The 20,713-nt window shown below is 35.6% G+C and overlaps 1 protein-coding gene across 1 annotated transcript in view; it reads left to right on the top strand.

The window, feature by feature from the left end:
• The window catches only part of LOC127635372 (vasoactive intestinal polypeptide receptor 2-like), a 46,168-nt gene extending 44,592 nt beyond the window's left edge, over positions 1-1,576 (top strand). The window contains exon 13 of the mRNA XM_052115363.1: positions 275-1,576. Coding sequence (XP_051971323.1) covers positions 275-448 — 174 coding nt within the window. The 3' untranslated portion in view covers positions 449-1,576. The remainder of the gene's footprint in view (positions 1-274) is intronic.
• Positions 1,577-20,713: the final 19,137 nt, after the last annotated feature.

Genomic DNA, 20,713 nt, shown 5'->3' on the forward strand with positions numbered 1-20,713 from the left:
ATAGTTCTATAGTACCTGGAAAAATCTATCTAATAATATTTGCGATTTAAAAGTTGCTTGCAATAAATAGTTTTGTCAGGGTACACGGTTATGCTGCATTCCATTCAAGTTGTATATGTGATATTTCCAACCATAAATGTATTCCATTTCCCGATATTTGATTTTGATTTCATGTTGATTTGAAAAAGCATGCCACATGCCACTATTTCCCATGTGTGCTGCAATGCTAATGCTATGGATGCGCTAATGTGTTTTCTTTTTGACTGATATGCAGGTCCAGAGTGAACTCAAGAGGAAGTGGCGGAGTTTGCGCCTGAAGCGATACATTGGCCGAGACTACCGTCTGCACAGCTCGTCCATATCCAGGAACGGCACAGACAACATGGCCCAGTTCCACCGGAATTCCAGAGCCCAGTCTTTCCTGCAGACTGAGACCACCGTGGTGTGACACTCCAAGACCTCACATCTGAGGCAGGATTTATACACATGCACTGATGAATCCTGCGATTAGGTCAATCCCCCCTCAGGTGGAAAATCTGTTTGTTTTTTTTGCTTTGTTGAAGAGGACAAGGCTTTTTGCCATTGGAACATGACAGTGACATGGAGCACACATAAGACTTCTGCAATATCTATGATGGGCCATGACACACTGACTGTCAGTGAAAGTCATTTTGAATGCTGTCTTTTGATACCAAATTTCACTAACGGCCACCAAAATACACTGGAGCAATACACCCAGAGTTATATTTGATGGTTTTAAAAGGACTCCATTTTCTTTTGTAAATTAAATGCATGTCATAGCTTTTAGTGAACACTTTTATAGCATTAGGCTCTGATTATATAATAGAGTTATGTAAATACTTCTTAAAGCCTACAGCAATTTTCTTAGATGGTCACTCAGACATAGCGCAGTGCTTTCACTGCAGTATCAACACATGAAAACATTTTCAATGCTCTGAATGTCCCAGTGTCAGTTGGAAACCAAGAACACACTTCAATTTCTTGGATGAATTGTAGAAGAAGTAGGTTACCTCAATGGCAAACTCAAATGTGAGTTTTTTTTTTAAAGGGGACAGTATTGCCGGAGGTGTCCAGATTATCTCTGTATGAAAGAAAGACTTCTGTTTCAAGAGATAAATGTGTATCAGATACCTTTGTTCATGAAGTGGACAATGTGGAGACTAATCTGTACCGAAAACCCAATTGTGCACTTACAATGAATATTTGTGATAAAATCTAAATGTCTTACAATGATATTGAACTGTTGTCTAGAGCATTACTTAATGCAATTTATTTAATTTCTTTCATTATAAGACTCTTAGGAATTTGTTTGTCAGTTTTGTCTTGTATACCTTCATGTTGCCTGAAGAAAAGCCACATTGTGATCAGTTATAACCTGAAATACTTATTTCCAGGATATGTATATTATAGCATGTGAATGTAACTCATTTCTTTATGTATAGATTTCAGAGAGATTTCAGCAGTCTCATGAATGAAATGAGATTCATTGATAAAAAATATTTGAGATAAATATTTTGTATGCCCCATTAAGAATGTGTCTGATGATAAACCAAACCACATCCTCATTGTTATTGCTTTGCAAACTCCTGTTTTTCCTATCCCATGTTGATTAGAAGTTTCAATGGGAGATGTTGACCATGTCTCTAAATATATTTGCTTTTGTGTTGCTCTGACATTGTCTGGAAAACAGATCATTAATCCAGGAGACAGTTGGACGCAGATTTAGGTCAAATGAACTGACAAAACGGAGAATGTCTGGGCGTATGAAAGCGACGTTTCTGTGTGAACTTTCTGCTGTATTGTTATGGGATCTACAGTCCAGAGACTCCACATTTGGACAGAGAAGAGATTGGATCTCTTTTAGCCAGGCCTGAAGAACGAGAGGACACCATGGGAGCAATGTGCTCATCTAAAGTGACACGGATGCCGTGGGGCAGGGGCAGTGAGCATCATTATCAGACTGTCAAAGAGAGAGGAAAAGATAGAGCTTTAATTAAAACTGGCAGAAAGGAATTAAATGTGTTCTTTAAATGTTGAAGAAGGGGTCCGAGACATGGTGAAATGGGTAGCGCACATGCCTGTGTCATATAGGACATATTTTAAGTCTGGCATGTGTCATGTGCTGTTCCAATTCCCCCTCCTCCACTTGAAAAGGAAGGAACCCTATTAGAGGGAATACCAGGTTTCATTGTAGAATATATGATATCTTCAATGTAATAAACAGTCATGATTTATCTGATGTAAACAGTTTGACATATTTTAGTGAAAACATTTATTTAAAAAAAAAAAAAGGCTCTAAAGTTGTGCATTTCTTTTCTATTTTACTGTATTTAAACAATTCGTTTTTTCGTTAATTAGACAATTGTTCTATAAACAGTTTTTATTTTGTTCTATTCTGCTGTACTTTTTTTTATAAAAGCTTTCTTGTAAATATTCAAGTATTGAGATTATTAATTGAATGTAATTGATTGGTTGTGATTACTTTTTAACACTTAATATAATTGTGTTAATTTAAAGTATATTTTGTTTGTCTGTTTTCACCGTATACATTCAAATCAACAATTCATATCATTGTAATGTATTTAATCATCGTATTAATCAATTTATTCAGTAATTATCATTAAAATCTATTTAATATGCAGCAATCTTTTGCCATTGCTATGTAGACAAGTGTGTCGTTGGGTGTGTTGTTTTTCCATGATCCTGCTTTGTAAATTGAATTCTAAATGAGATGATAAATGAGGAAGAGCAAAGCAAGATAACACTTCTCACATCCTGATCAACTGATCCGCCAAAACAGATAGCATTACACGCAGATGTTGTTTTTGAATCATTTCCTGTTCTATTGCTGTCTGCTGCCTTATCTGTTTTCTGAATCCTCAAAAGGGAGTGAAGATTCTCCTCAATAATGGAGGGAATAATGCTTATTTTCAAGCTGATGTTTTCCACATGCTCAGTAATCTTACAAACTCTCAACAAAGAAGAATGCACAGTGCTGTGCAAAAGTCTTCAAACAGTAATTTTATATGTTCTGCTTTTAGAGTATGAGTAGGAAATATCAATTTTAGATTTCAACATGCTCTATGCAAATAGAATTCAATAGAAGAAGAACATGGAGCCCTACAACAGATGGTATGGCCCCCACAAAGCCTGTATCTCGACATCATTGAGTCAGTCTGGGATTACATGAAGAGACAGAAGCAATTGAGACACCCTAAACGGAAACAATGGATGGCACACTGCCATTGCATGGATGTTACACTACTCTTGAATCCATGCTCATTAGCAGCACATTCGTTAACAGTAATTTCCTATAATTAAATAACTACCTATAATTAACAGAAAAATCCCATAGATTTACATTGAGGGAGGGACCCAAGCCAAATGGGGACAGGAATATATTAGAGACTTGGAGCTGGGCTCTTTTATTAGTGAGCTCTTTTGAGCAACCAACAAGTAACCACTCAGAATGCCTTAACAACCATATTGCAACACCTTAGCATTGTGACAGTGAGTTTTACATTTGCAAGCATCACTCACATTTCAACATAGTCGCATGAAAACTTGAAATAATTCGTACGAAATGGCGAAATCGTAAGATATACAATTTTGGCTCATGTGAAAAGGTATGAATTTTCCCATAGAGAAAACCAATCAACAAATAGAATTTCAAACTGATACAATAGGCATTACATTTTAGCAGTCCTGCTTTCCAACATTTTATTTTAACTTTAAGTCTGTGAACAAATATGGTAACTCATTACATATTTATTTATTTATGCAAATGGCTGATGCATGCCAATAATCTGTAATATGCTTCCCTCGACTGATTTCTGACTTGATGTTTTAACAAAAGTTATTTTCCTATTCAAATCATCCATCCATTCATCCATTTTCTACAGCTATGCAGGGTCACGGGTAGTGCTGGAGCCTGTCCCAGCTGTCTCGGCCAAAGGCGGGGAAACACCCTGGACAGGTGCCCAGTCCATCAGAGGGCTAACACACAGACAAACACATTCACACTCTCACCTAATGTACAAGGCAATTTAGAGTCTCCAATTCACTTGACCTGCATGTCTTTGGACTAGGGCTGCCAACTGAGCAGATATACTAAGTTCGAATGTTTAACCTTAAATATTTTCAAAATTCGAATAATACCCACTGATCCACCGTTCTTTTCTTTTTTCCCACTAAACTCCATATTAACAGTTTATTTAAATGTATTATCAAAATGGTGTTTAAATAAATTAATTCACAAAAACTTTATTCAAATAAAAATATCATAATTAATTTTCAACATAATATTGTATTTTTTTTTTATCAAATGAAATGCTAATATACAGAACCTCACAGCACAATCCAAAATACAACATTGGAGTTATATTTTGTCAAATAAAGTGCAGCATAACAGAGCATCACAGATGTTAAATACTGCTTAAGTATAATACAATTACAACTGATTTATTATTATTATTAGTAGTAGTATTATTAGTACTAGTATTACAGTGAATATTAGAATTGAAATTTTCATTAGTGATATATTTCTATCGTACTTTTCCCTATAAATTTAACTTTAACTTTGACAGAGCTTTTATTTTGACGTGTTCGTGTTGTTTTGGCCAAGGTGCTCTGACGTTATGATGGCAGCTTCCCCCTCTGGAAAAGCCGGTGGATTAATCCGTGACTCAAAGTGATTATTAAACCTGCTATTTAATTAAATAAGTATGTACTCAGTATGTGCCTTGTGCTACAATGTGAATTTGTCTGTTACAAACAGATCGCACAATGCTCATGATGGTGTTTTCCCTGTATGAGCCAAGGAGGAGCTTTGATAGGTACGAGCAGCCGGCATCAGTACAACACTGACTCCACACATTCAAAAGCACTGACATTTGAATTACATGCAAACTATACAGTATATTTATCTCATTAAGAGATAATCTCATTAGAACATAATGTTATTTTAATTTGTGGGTTGACTGTTTACGTAATGACATTCGTACATCAGATGGTATCGGTTTTATGGTACGATTACCAGTACATGAGTGAGGTACCAGTATCGGGATATCCCTAATTATTATTACCAAGTCTCATTTCTTATTTCTCTGCCCTACCATATTATATATTAGCCGTTTAATCCTACAAGAATTTCTAAAGAATAAACAAATGAAGAAATGGCCTCTATAGGGCTGCACGGATAGGAGAACAAATGTGAGATGCAATAAACGTTGATATTGTGTCAACGATATGTAATGCGATAAACCTAATATTAATGGATTAAAATCAAATGTTAGATTTATCTCGAAAGGATTATATCCAGGGCATATGAAGTGACATTCTGTAAAATGTATTATCCAGCATTAAATACATGGATATCTAAGCAAAGGGTAGGGCAAATGAACAATTTACAACACATGTGCAAAATGATATCCCAAGATAAACAAATTGTGAGGACAAAGGACCACTGAAATTTTCCCCCACTCTCTGCTTTCCAATTCCTCTCACTCCCACATAATCTTTTCTCATATTGCTTATTCATATGTACTTACATTTTTATCTGAAAAAGTTGGCCTCCTGAACAAAGTTGGTTTTAGTCTTAGCCTACAACTAATTACTTTTTTTATTGACAAAACATAATTTTCCAATTTATCCTGATGTTCTTCTCCAATGTGCAAAATAAAACATTTATTAGGAGTTATACTGGCAACTTGAAATCCTGCACCAATCGTTCAAATTTTAAGGTGTCTTCCTCAAGACGGCGCTTACTGGCTGAAAAAGTTGGACTGCATTCAAAACTTCTGTACACAAAAGTATGCTAGTTTAAATCTATCAATTTCAAGGATTGGACATAAAATACCAATAGAAATCCACTTGTGTAATCTTTAGATAAGTATGTATATTTTTTTTTAAATCTTGCCAATGACTGTAATTGGTGGATACTGAACAGTACTGAGAAAAGTTTAAAAAGCTGCCACGTGACAGTAAACACAGTTTATCCATTACTTCAGAAGAGGTAGGACAATCATTAAGATATGGATAATTATACTAAGGACATTGAATTTTCTGTGTGGTAAAATCGCCCAATTGTTGGTCGGGACAGTTCTGATTTTCTAAAAGTTAGTAATTTCCAAAATTTACGTTTTGGGTAATGGGTTAAATTTAGGAAAAATCGTAATATCATTGGTTGGTTCATTTCATTTTTTTTCTGTGCAAACAGGTACGATTTCTTACAATTTTGCCCTCTCATACTAATTATTTCAACTGTGAAAATCTAGTTAAGAAATTTGTAGTGCTATACTAATGTATTCTTATGTCACAACTTAAAGAAAATGAACAAAACAAAACCTATCCTCATTTGCCTACATTAGACAACCTCATTGGCAAGTTTCTTACTTGATAATTATCACCTGTGCCCCATCACTTCACACATATAATCTCTAGATGCTTCACTATGGCAATGATCCACCATGATTCGTCCTCACTTATCAGTGCTTTTGACCTCTGCTCCTCAGCTAAATCAGTTGACATGGGTATTAGGTATGGCAGGCAGAAATGACATTCATCCACTTCGGTGACAGTAATGGAGATGTCATCCCATGGATGTGACAACCAAATGAGTGACTACAGTTAGAACCGTGTGCTTGAAAGCCACTGAAGTGGAAACGTCCTCACACTATAGTCTAGGAAACTATGGATCTGCCTTTGTAAGCCTAGCTCTGTACAGAAATAGGGAGGCATTTCAAGTGTACACTGTCCCTCCAAACCACTGACTATTATTCATAAATAATTGGCATGAGCTTCAGAGGCATAGAAATGGCCTGTTGAGATGTCATGACTGGTCACTGACCCCTATTCACACATACAACTTCTGGGGGTCTTTGAAGACATGCTGTTCAATTGGTTCAGCTATACTTGGAGTCAGCCACCTGCTTGCATCAATGTCACCAAACAGCAAGGAGTTCATCAGTCATGATGGTGGTGTACCATGAACTGTCCTGTTCACTTCTGGTCATCAGGCTGCCTTCATCAATATCTCCTGCTGCAAGGAGAAACCTCTCACTGAGAAACTGTCCTTTTCTGAGTGAACAAACGTGCTTAGACACCCTGTTTGTCAGTGGAAATTGATGACCCAAAAAGGATAAAACCAAATACAACAAAAACATGATCAACACGACATGTAAAGCAAACACTATAAGAAATTAAAGATGGAGTAATTTTTTTACCTTACAAAAAATAGATGGCAATTTCATGTTACAGTAACGGTATCAGGTAGAAATAATACCATGGTACTTTGATACCAGGATTTTTAAACCCACAGGTTTTTAAATGAACGTGTCAATACATATTACTTATTTAATAATAAAAAAAAGTTTAAGTAAGGGATAATGTACACTGAGTCAATGTAGCAAAATAAACTCTGTCAGGGTGGTCATGACCCCTACACGGATGGTGCACATTACTCCGACGTGGCTCAGTGTACACTATCCACCTTATTACACGGCAACTTACCAAGTAAATTATTAAATTGACATGCAATAATGATTTGAGTTTAAATTGTGTTATGTGAGAAAGAGTCTGTGGAATCTCCAGAAACAGCTGGTTGTGAAATCGGACAAAATATTGATTTCAAATTCTGTAATTAAGTGAGAAAAAACTGCTTAACCCTCTAAAATGCACCTGCGGTTTGAGAGTTCTGCTGGTGTTTATTCTGTGCAAATAATCGTCTGCTCATTATCTCGCTAATTACATATTGCTAAATAAATAATCAATTCCATATGAACTAGGGGTAGGCGATCTTCCCAAAAAAATCACTTCACAGAGATATACACATTCTCTCTCACACCAATGGGCAATTTAGTCTCCAGTTAACCTTACCTGCATGACTTTAGCACCTGGAAGGAACCTACGCAAACACAGGATAACATGCAATTTCCACAGAAAAGTACTCGAAGGGAATTGAACCCGAGACCTTCTTGCTGTGAGGCAACAGTGCTACCCACTGAGCTGCCATGCTGCCCATTTTTGCAGAGGCTATATAAGTGTATAAGTGCCTTATCAGGGGAAATATTAGATAAACAACAGCTGATGTTGGATGTATAAACATACCCAATGCTGCTGTTTGTGCCACTGCTATAATAAGGTGATGCCGTGCATCTCTACTGACTCAGATGACAGTACAGTGTTTTAGCCAGACAGGCAGCAGATGGAGGGTTTACACACCTTGAATAATGAATGTCCTGACCAGAAAAAGAGAACACTCTGAGTTCAGTCTCTAAGGACAGGTCCAAAATATCCACGCATTAAAGAGTAAATGGTGTGTTGACATTCCTAAAATGCACATCTGAACAGTGTAACACTGGATGCACAATACAAATTATAACCTTAGTGTAGACACCAACAAACAAGCAAATGGCTGGATGGTTCAATGAGATTTGGGGATGTAATTATAAATACTGTATGTTACCAATGTTAATTCTCTCTTAGTGGCCAATAAAACAAGATCCTCACAGATTACCGTCCAAATGACTTATAGTAGTGCTTCACATTATTGTCTTACAGTACATACACCCACAACCGCATTGGAAAGGCTCAAGTACCCCTAATCGACACAGAACATGGAATGTTTTCCTTTTAAATCATATCACACTGGATATCATTTAAGAAATATCTTTTAAAAATGATATTGTACTTCTCTATTCATGAATTCTATACAACTCCAGCGAATCTGAGAACTTGGCGGTGCAATACAGCAGATATTGTTGACTTTTTGTATGACAAATTGCTTGGAATGTTCCTTATTAGTAAGTCACTTTGAATAAAAGAATCTGCTAAATTACTAAATATAAATGTAAATGTATTTACTATACAGTATGTGATTTACATGCTATTTTACCATAAATCTGATTTCTTTCTAAGAGTCTTTTTTATCACACATCTATAAAACTTTCATACATTAAACATATTATATTGCAAATAAAACATGAATTTAATCATGATTAGTTGTCATTTGAAATGTAAAGCACACCTGAAATGTTTTCAAATACCCCCTGGGACATACAGTTGATACCCCTGGTTGGGAATCAATGGTGTACACCGTATATATTTTTTTCAGACTTGTTTGTTCGTGGCATTGCTTGAGTTTAGTTGAGAAGGTTGGGTGGGCGAGTGGATGTATTATAAATGAATTACAGCAGCAGGTGGAAAGGAGCTCACTTCAGAGATACCAGAGCATTTTATTGTGAACAAAGACACCTGAACCCAATATCTCCTCATCAGCATAGCAAAGGAAGAAAAATGACTAGAAATTACATCCAGATGCCATGGGCGTTTCCACTCACCTAGACTTTTGTGTGCAACAACAGAGTTTCTTGTGTTACATACATTCAGTTCAGTGTTTTGCCAAGGGCAATAGTGTTTGAATTTCAACATTTCAATAGATAATTTAATGAACTGGTGCAATCTATGAAATAAATTACATGTACGTTCTTGTTAAATGCATGCGCCACAGCCTATCGTTTGGTGTCTTTATTTAACAGCAGGGAAATACTTCAATCTTACTTTCTCTTGTCCAAATGAGCATCTCCTAGTTACTTGCAAAGTAATATATCGGTTGTTAAGAAAGTTAGACTATTGTGCCCATTTTCAGGTTTTCCCCAAGAAAATGAAAATAAAAGTGTAATACAATTTTTAAAGTATATAAACGTTATTAAATAATTGTGTTTTATATGTGTTATTAATAAAAAAATAACAAAGTTTGTTTTTCAAAATCACAAAGCTAAAGCGTTTTGTCTATCATTGTTTTCAGAATACAATTAAAGCACTGAATCCAGCATTAAAGGCATATTTTAGCGCATATGACAGACGTCACTGGTTCCAGCTCACAGCGATTGACTGGCGCCTGCTGTTTTTTGTGCCTCATTTGCATAAAGCAGAGGAATTTGAACTTTTAAGACACCCTTGACCACCCTCAATGCATTCTCCGCAGCACTGTAAATCCCACAATTCAAGAAAACAGGTGATCTCGTCTGAATTTCGCTTTGAATACAATTCTTCTATTTATTACTTTTGTTTTATTGAATATTGATGGAGAAATATAATTTGTGTGAAAACAATAAAAAAAAAAAAACAGAAGATAGTTTTGATTAAAATTCAGTTTTTAATAAAAAGTGGTAAGGGAGACTTTTAAAAGGCTCCCTCACTTGGGGTCAAAGGCCCTTAGGGTTTTCAAGTGCTATTGTGCAGATATAGGGTCCACAGTTATTTACATTTTTGTCAATATACAAAATTTGTCAAATAATTGAGACACCAAGATGCTTTTTTGAGTAACAAATTAAGATGATGCTTATGTAATGAGAGCCAGCTGGTACGTGATGCGGTATGCGTAGACCTCACTCCCCAGACCTCAATAGGCACACTGGCAACTGAAGCTTGGAGCTGTAGCCTTTAGCCTCCTGGTTAGCTCACCCGTCTACCATGCCAGCTGACACAGGTTTGAATCCTGCTTTGAGTAGGTTGAGCAGGACTGGTTACACTTACTCAAAATAACTTCAGAAAAAGTCAACTATTTCCTGTAAATTTCAAACACATTTGGCATATTTATTATCTCAAGTATTCTGTAAACAAACAAATCTCTATTATGATGGGATGAGTCAATGTGAGCCCACTTTGAAAATGTTTCATAACAAATCTATTAGTCCCACTTAAGAAAACAATGTGTGCTTTTTACCCTAAATAATATCCTTTCACTGACTGAACAGTTATTGAATTTTTTTTAATGACCTTAATCAAAACTGAAAATGATAAATTATTATTCTGACTCAAACATGTTAACTTCAGGGATTTTCATTAACTACATACATTTGCAACATTTTATAAAATATAAAAAATGTGATCAAATTGCCTCAAAATCAACCTTCAGACATTACATGCAAAGATTTAACGGAATAGAAAGTGCATAGTGACAAACAGGTGTTTAGGAAATGGCTGTGGTAGTTGATGCTAGTTCATGTTTTGAGAGATAATAAAATCAATGGTCTCTATTACCCCGTTGTACCCTACACCTTTTAGTGTTTCCATGGCTGCCTTATTTCGGCCTGAGGTAATGGTGTGACCTTACATATGGGTAAAAAAAATGTATTTATGCAGGCAGTGATGAGCGAGTGAATTGAGTGCAGGTGTGGTTAATTAAAAATCAGGTGATGAGTGGAGCGCTGAGAGAGGCATAACAATGACAAAGTTTTCACACACCTGAGTTCGCTGGAAAAACAGCACAGGCACAGCCGATGAATTCAGATATGGTATGAAATCCTCAGGGGCAAAAGGTTCACTGCACACCCTCCAATATTTGAGAGAATGTTGGTGTGTCCTAATGATATTCAGGTTCAGCACGATAAGCCAGAGCTTCAATCGCTCATGATCATGTATAGGCAAATTATGAAAAGTTTATATTTTTCCTTGGGGTTTCTGAAGGTTGAAGCATCAAGGATACACACACCAAACAACCATTTTCAACAATGCACGTATACAAATACAATATCACACTCTCTGATAGTTATGCTAGTAGCACATCCGTATTACCTGCCTGACAAGATGTGCTACTGTAGCGGACGTCTACTCACACCACAGGATCAAAACAGGACAAACACCACCAGTGCCGGTTTGTGTGTTTAATGCAGTCATAAAATGGGACAGTGTTAAAACAATCTTCCTTCTCACAATCTGTGAATACACTATTCAGTTAGTACATTGTCCCATCTCTCTAATATGCAGGCAACCACAGTATCACAAAGTCAAAACTCACAGGTTCAGTAACTTGTTCCCTTTTATAATCACAAAATGTAATATTTAACTACATTCCCCAGAATGCATTGCCATTTATTGGCACGCTCTTCACTCCATGCTGTATCAAATTATCCAGTTGTATCGATCAAAGAAATAAATGAAATAAAATTCAGATTGACACAGTCATTTAACAGACCTTTCCTTACTTATGACAATAAACACAATGAACTAATATTTGCAATATTACACTGTTCATGAAATACCATACAACAATAAGTACTGAAAGCAATAAAATCATTATACAGTGTTTTAACGTAAAGAAATGTAATTTACTCATACCAGGATCGATAACATTCTCTCTGTCGTATCTTATCGTGGTCTCAGCATAACATACATTTAATGTACTTTAAAGGGTTAGTTCACCCACAATGAAAATTATCCCATAATTTACTCACCCTCAACCATAGGTGTATTTGACTTTCTTCTTTCAGTCAAACACAATCAGAGTTATATAAAAAATTATCCTGGCTCTTCCAAGCTTTATAATGGGAGTGAATGGTACCTTAGATTTTGAAGCCCAATAAAGTGCATCCATCTATCATAGAAGTAATCCATATGGCTCCAGGAGGTTGATAAAGGCCTTCTGAAGCAAAGTGATGCATTTTTGTAAGAAAAATATAAATTTGTATAACTTTATAAACTAATGGCCGTCCGTGCATTCATGAGAGAGTCGAGTTCCGGCGTATGATGTAGGCGTAGACTAAGCTCCGGTTAGAAGTGACGAACGTAGAGGCGCACATTGTTTAAAGCAAAAGAAAGTGACAAAAAGAAGTGAGTTGTATTAGCTACACTGTAGATTTTTATTAGTCTTAAATGGTGCATTCGTGCGTCTTTCCAGTCATTCCAATCATCCATTCATGGTAGTGATGGGTCGTTTGCGAACGGGTCGGCTCTAAGTGCCGGCTCTTGTAGGTGAATGTTGGGAGCTGGCTCGCATATCAGAAGAGATGAATCTATTAATAAAAATATATTTAAAAAATTAAGATATCAATAATCAAAAGATTTAAATGAATAGAATTAACCATTTCAAAGAACGAAAAAATTTATAAAATAATATAGGCCTAAATGCTCAAGCACACACACATTCGTTGTGACTGTCTGCTCAGACTAACAGCCTCACCTGCTGTTCCTGTCAATCAGACACGCAGTGTTAACCAACGAACCAATGATGTGTGAGGGAGGGTGGAGCCAACTTATTATGTTGTTCAGATTGTATTAGTTTTGAATTGTTATATGCACTTTGTTTGTATACATTGAAAGGTTATACTTTAAATGCACATGTGAAATAGCATCCTTCTTTTTTACATTTATTTCAATTTGTGTGATGCTGCAGTTTTTCAAATTATTATTTATTTTTCTTTGATATGGTGCATTATTCTATTATCAGTACCGCTGCTCCCTACATAGGGCACCATCTTAGCCAAGGAGGGCACCAGAAAATCCACCGGCTGCCCTTACTTGCACGTTATATGTTATTCAAGGACCCGAAAGCAGTTGCGGTACACCGACGATTGCTCCATGCTCATATCACGCAAACCCCCTATATATAGAGTTATACTTTGAATGCAAATGTTTAATAGGATTCTTTTTCATAACAAACCAATACATTTTTAAATACATTGGGGTTAAGGTACAGTATGATTTCATTTAATAATTTAATTAGAATTGTTTTAAAACCAATTATAGTCACACTATCGCAAACTGTTTGACTTGAAACAATACAAAACATATTTTTTTCAAGAGCCATTATGGAGTCATAAGAGAACTCTTTTTGGTGAGCTGAGCTGAACGTGCCGGCTCACTGAATAGAGCCGGAATGCCCATCACTAATTCATTGCAGCAAACACTCTCAGCCTCTGTTGGCATTACCTCACATTTCCTACATGAGCACCACCACATCTCCCGTACTTTCCGTCTACCAGATTATTTTGTTTGTGCCGCTGCTGCTCCCTCCTCTATCTGGTTGGTGTACTCCAGTTCAAACAAATAGGGCTGGGCAAAAAACTCAATCACCTTTTCTCTTATATCGAAATCCTCCAACATTTTTCTTTAAAAATCCTTGTTGTTGATTCTAATTCGAGACGACATTCTGTTTTTCTCTATCCTCTGTGCTTCCGCATTCGTCACTTCTCACCGGAGCTTACGGATGCCTACGTCATACGCCGGAACTCGACTCTCTCGTGAACACGAGGACAGTAATTATAGTATATAAAGTTATAAATATGGATATTTTTCTTACAAAAACATATAGCATCGCTTCATAAGCCTTTATTAACCCCCCGGAGCCATATGGATTACTTTTTTGATGGATGGATGCACTTTTTTGGGCTTCAAAATCTAAGGTACCAAAATCTAAGGTGAGTCAATTATGGGATCATTTTAATTTTTGGGTGAACTAACCCTTTTAGAATCTGTTTTAAATTCGTTAACTGAGACCTACCTCTCCTCAGAGTACTTCTTGCAGACTGAGGAATGCAGCGCAGGGGAACATACCACTAACTGGAAAAAGGGGTGTGCCACATCGGCAACACAAAAGGCGTTAAACATCTTAGTAACCAGGAATATTTTGTATAAAACAGCAGTGCAATTATCAAATACAATTAGACACTATATTTGGAATTATATGTAAAACTCTTACATTTTCCATAACATTTCGTGCATACTCTCTCTCCCCTCTAGGGAATTGGATTACCACTTTCTATTTCTCTCTGCACCGGATAAAAAGACTACACATATATTTAATGAATATATATCTATTGTAGTACATACCGACGGGTTCTTCTGTGCCTCCAAACAAGTGCTAACCATGTTTTACCATTACATATACTGGTAGCACATCCTGAGAAGGTAGCACAGATTGTCATCTGCTTGTGGCATTTTGCGCAAAAAGTTTTTTTCAGAAGTGCGCCCTCTCGTGACGACTGTGCGCCCCTCTACCCATATCTTGAGCACTAGCGCTTCGCTATTATATAACAATCCTTATCGTATGTGGACAAAATGAGTGAAAAAAACAAAAAACAATTTATCAGATGTACAAGGCAGGAAGCGGCTCAAAGAAGAGAAGCAGAAAAAGAGCAATATAACGGTAAGGACTGTTCATGTCAAACATTGATGTTTATATACTACTTTGAAATAGCTTATTTAGAACCTCAGGGCAAACTACTGTCAACGAGTCGATTTATCATGAACGTTTTTTATCCCTACCCCTAAACCTAACCCTCATAGTAACCTGTGCACTTCATTAGATTTAAATATAAATATAATTTAGGTGATTCATGAGCCTTTTTTTTGTTACTAGTTAGGACCAGCTAAAATGGCCTCACAAATGGTCTCTCTAGAACTTAGAGGACATTTTCTTCAATTTGGCACTCAGAAGTATATCAAAAACACACACACACACACACACACACACACACACACACACACACACACACACACACACACACACACACACACGTTGTGTTTCCATGTTTTATGGGGACTTTCCATAGACATAATGACTTTTATACTGTACAAACTTTATATTCTATCCCCTAAACCTAACCCTACCCCTAAACCTAACCCTCACAGAAAACTTTCTGCATTTTTACATTTTCAAAAAACGTAATTTAGTATGATTTATAAGCTGTTTTCCTCATGGGGACCGACAAAATGTCCCCACAAGGTCAAAAATTTCGGGTTTTACTATCCTTATGGGGACATTAGGTCCCCACAAAGTGATAAATACACGCTCACACACACACACACACACACACACACACACACACAAACTTGTAAAAATGTAAATATTATGGCATGAGATAGGCAAAAACACTTTTTTGAATAGTTAAAATAATGTTTTCTTAGATTCAATTTTGATAATTGACGTGAAAGTGAGTCATACTTGGATATAAATTGTTTAAAACCTACTGTGATGTGTGCACTTTGTGAGGCTCTCCACAAGATGGCGCAAACAATATTACAATAACGCAGTGGTGACGTGTCAATTATCAGAGAGGACTGCAGGTTATGCTAATTTAAAAAACACATTTATAAATAGTATTTATATTTGTATTTATTATTATAATTTTGTATTTATTTATTTAAGGTAACATCAGTACCATGGGACTCTAAATAAGCACCAACTCTGCAGCATCGGAAGTCAAAGTTAATATTTATGACTAATATTTGTTCTATGTATAACTAAGAAGCGCTCTCTTGTGACATGCATTAGAACAGTTAACTCGATACTAAACCTATAAACAAGTTGGTACAAACTGTTGCATTGAAATAACTGGACTTTTGTGTAAAATTAAACACAGTTTTAATGCTCAAGATTTAATTTTAATTTTAGAACAGGCAAAACAAAGCTTACAGTTATAAGTGACACATCTTGACCAACATTCACACAACATTCATAAGCATAAACTAATGGTAGGCTTAATGTGCATAAATAAACACACATAATGCATATTATCTCAAGATATATTGATAAATATACAGTATATAGATATATTTGCAATTGAAAGCTGCTTGTTATTCAGACATTCAGACAAGATGTACATCTTTGAGACTTCCATTGGTTCAGTCTTGTATCTCCTTCAGACCTGGAGGAATGATAACCATGATTACTCTGTTATATTCAGAGTTCTCTCTCATAGTACAGAACCATAATCTTGAAACAGACGTAAAATGTATGTTATACCTTTCAGTCGTGATGAAATCCAGCGTGCTTTTGGTTCAGAGCAATATTTTTCCTTCTCAGTGTAGAATCTGTTGTGCAAGACAGATTCACCAATGAAATGAACACACACAACAATACCACATATATTCATTGTTATGGGATTAGACTGTATAGAGGAACCTTACATAATGGCATCGACACATGGAGTCAGAGCATTCTGATGCTTGTATCCAATCAGTTTTATTTCAGGAGGGATTTTTGCTCTCGAAACCTCCTTGCAGCAGCTGACACCAACTTTAGTTGGCCGACGATCTTAGAGAGATAGAGAGAGAGAGAGAGAGAGAGAGAGAGAGAGATTTACTCCTCAAGTGTAGGTGTGAAAACCAGGTGTTAACTTAATCATAATAAGAAATCCATCAAAGAAAATTGCAAAATCGAGATTCAATTTAATGCAACATAACTCAGAACTGATTCACCAGCATTCGTCCCTTAAACATCAGCACAATTATTTAGGCTTTTATTTGGAATCATTTTGGAGTGAATCAAATTGATCTTAAATGCAAGTTGAAGCGTACATAAAAAAGTGAATAATTTTTTGTTGTTGTCTGAATTCATCTTAATCTGAATGAAAGACAATCTCCAATACCTCCTAAATGATACATATTAAAAATCCCAGGACTTACAACCGCCTTGCTGCTCAGTAACACACACAAGAACCATCAGCATCAGTGTTATTTTCCAGTAGAGGTGCATTGTGCTGAGAGGAGATATTCAGATGGGTTGTAGAGGAGGTCTTAATCTAGTTCCTGTTTTAAAGATATTTGCTTTGCTCATGCCTCTTTATAAGTGTTTTTTCTTGACAGGATATGCTCTTCCTTTGCACCACTAACCAATACAAACAATCTGTAGACCCCATGTGACAAAACTCCAATATAAGACAGAAGTATGATATCCTGAACTTAAGTGAATATATCTATCTCTTACAAGGTTACCCTTTATGTCGGCTTAACAGGTTTCCCATATGCATTTGCAGCATATAATTGCAGAAATGCAGCAAAAAAATATAATTAAAAAATATGTCAAGTTTAGTTACTTACAGTTGCCTAGTGCACCAGTAAAACATCCCATGAGGGTGATCAGGACAGCAAAAGTGAATAATCTAAAAGTCCAGCACAGCATACTGTAGCTCTGATGTCCAGATCAAAGGCGTCTTGTTCAGTTAGTCTATGCTGAAGATGAGGGTGTCTTATAATAAGAGAGGTCTTTTAAAAGAACTACTAATCTGTTGGAAAATAATGCGTCAGAAACGTATCACCACCCATTTGAAACCACTGCATCAAGTGTCATACCCTTACAAAAGAATTACACCTCTCACCCACAATACACGACAGTCCTAGCCAGAGTGAGCATCATTTATGAGAAACCTAATTCGAGATATCCCCAATAGAAAGAATGATGCAAAATCAGCTGCATGAGGTATTGGAGATGTTTTACAGAAATGAAACTAAAAGGAAGAATTCTATACTCACTGCAGTGCATACAACAAATTATTCTAAATAGACACAAAAAGACTCAGCACCACCAATAAGTGCATTGAAAAATATTTCAGTCTATTTTTCAGATTGTTGTTCATAAATGGGCTCTCTTTAAATAATGCACATGTTATGTATTCAGAAGTGCAACGTTTTTAATTAACATTAATGGAGAATACGAACAATAAAATATTGACATTTTATTTTTTTATGATTAAAATAATGCATCTTTGGCAGTTACATGACTAATTTTTTACTTTGTAAAATATTTAAATATATTATTAAAATATGTAAATAAATCTAGTGTTATTTGTTTAAATCTTTTGCCAGAATGTTTGAAAAAAATTTAAAGGGCAGATTTTTCTGCAGGTTCATGAATGTAGCTTTGGCATTACTATAAATTTTTTTATTTTACTTTGCAGCAAAATATTTCAAAATATGTTTACAAATATATATATAATAAATCTAGTTTTTTATTTGTTTTAAATCTTCCTTTATTATTATTTTTTTGGAGAGAGAAGGGAGTGAAAGTTTTGATTTTTCTGCAGGCAAAAATTAACAGTTTCACAAAATGTTCCACTAAAAACATGTAGCTGTAGAGTACATTGCTTTTAGTTTTGTCTAGTTTAACTCTCGTAAAGCAGAAGTGTTGGGTATTTGTGAGTATTTTAATGTCTTTTACTTTAGCTCAATGGGTTTGTTTATTAATTTGGTTGTGTTACCAAAATATGGATAGGATTTGTAATTGACATTAGTCAGGTTAATAAGTTATAACAAATTAATTGAACATACCCGATTATGAATCTGACTCTGATAATGTTTTTTTTTACCTTTGCAGGGAAGCATCTTTGGACAATAAAGGGAATTAGCAGGATATGTCATTATTTACTGTTGTGAAATGTTCACTGTTTTTCTTGGTTTTTACTCTAGTTCACTGGCTACATAAAACCAACTCACTCAGGCTAATTAGCAACATTTGATCATGGAATATGGATAACGTACATTACAGTACAGCAACCAAACACATAGGATAAAGTAGGGTCATAATTGAGCACTAGCGCAACGCGAATATATTATAATCTGATCCTTATCATATGTGGACAAAATGAGTGAATAAAGAACCAAATTATCAGGTGCACAAGGCAGGAAACGGCACAAAGGAAAGGAGCAGAAAAAGAGCAATATAACGGTAAGGACTGTTCATGTCAAATATTGATGTTTATATACTAATTTGAAATAGCTTATTTAGAACCTCTTATCTGGCAAGGACACTGCGGGTCATTCTTTGCTGGTTTTATTTACGTTTTGTGCAAGTTAAGTGCAGTGTATTTTCTTTAAACTTAAGCTTCTGTAATATTGTTTTAATTTCAGTTATATTGCTGCTTTCTTTCACTTCATCAAAAAACTCCGGTAACACTTTAGAATACTGTATCTTACTTAATGCATAACTAATAAGGAATTACTGCAGAACTAATAGGTCATTCTTCATTAACACTTAAGTCACTACTATTAACTACTAAGGAAGATGTGTTAACTAATCAGTATGTAATAGCATTTTATAGTTGTGTTAAGTAACAATTAGCTAATCAATAACTATTGAATTTAGTCATGCCTCCTGATTAACTACTTTTAATTACCTACTAATTCAGCTTCAGGAGAAATAACTATTGAGTAACTACTAATGAACAGTCGATTAATTACAATTACAATAATATCATAACAATTAGCCATTACAATATTCAGGTTGTGGCCCTTTCTTCTTCCTTACTTCTAATGTTATTATTTCTATGGAAATGCAATATGCACTTCATGGAATTACTACACTCCCAAAATGAGTCATTACAGCGAATTTAGTAGTTTTGGCCTGTATGGTCAATTGCTTTGTGAGTGTGGTCTGTAACCAGAAATCAACAATGGAATGGAACCCCATCCCCACTATAAGTGACTAGCCAACTTACCTCAGGTAGCTTTATGATTTATATACAGTATTGTGTGTGTGTCTCTTGTTTTCCTCAGCACATATCACATTACATTTGGGTAAATTATTCCTGTATGTAAGGCAATGACTGAGGGGAAGGGAACATACAGGGAACACCTGAGTAATTAATAAATAATTACTACATAATTTTGAGGGAATCACTTACAACCTGGAACAGTATTCTAAAGTGAAAATACAGGGAACCCCATTAATGAATGATTATCTGGTACAGAACTGTAATTCCACATTACAAGATGACAAATTATAAGAACATTGGAATAAACTTTATTTCCACATATAAATCATAAAGCTACCTGAGGTAAGTTGGCTAGTCACTTATAGTGGGGATGGGGTTCCATTCCATTGTTGATTTCTGGTTACAGACCACACTCACAAATCAATTGACCATACAGGCCAAAACTACTAAATTCGCTGTAATGACTCATTTTGGGAGTGTAGTAATTCCACGAAATGCATATTGCATTTCCATAGTAATAATAACATTAGAAGTAAGGAAGAAGAAAGGGCCACAACCTGAATATTGTAATGGCTAATTGTTATGATATTATTGTAATTGTAATTAATCGACTGTTCATTAGTAGTTACTCAATAGTTATTTCTCCTGAAGCTGAATTACTAGGTAATTAAAAATAGTTCATCAGGAGGCATGACTAAATT

The sequence above is a fragment of the Xyrauchen texanus genome, chromosome 42 (genome assembly GCF_025860055.1).
Source record: "Xyrauchen texanus isolate HMW12.3.18 chromosome 42, RBS_HiC_50CHRs, whole genome shotgun sequence".
In the NCBI taxonomy this organism is placed as follows: Eukaryota; Metazoa; Chordata; class Actinopteri; order Cypriniformes; family Catostomidae; genus Xyrauchen; species Xyrauchen texanus.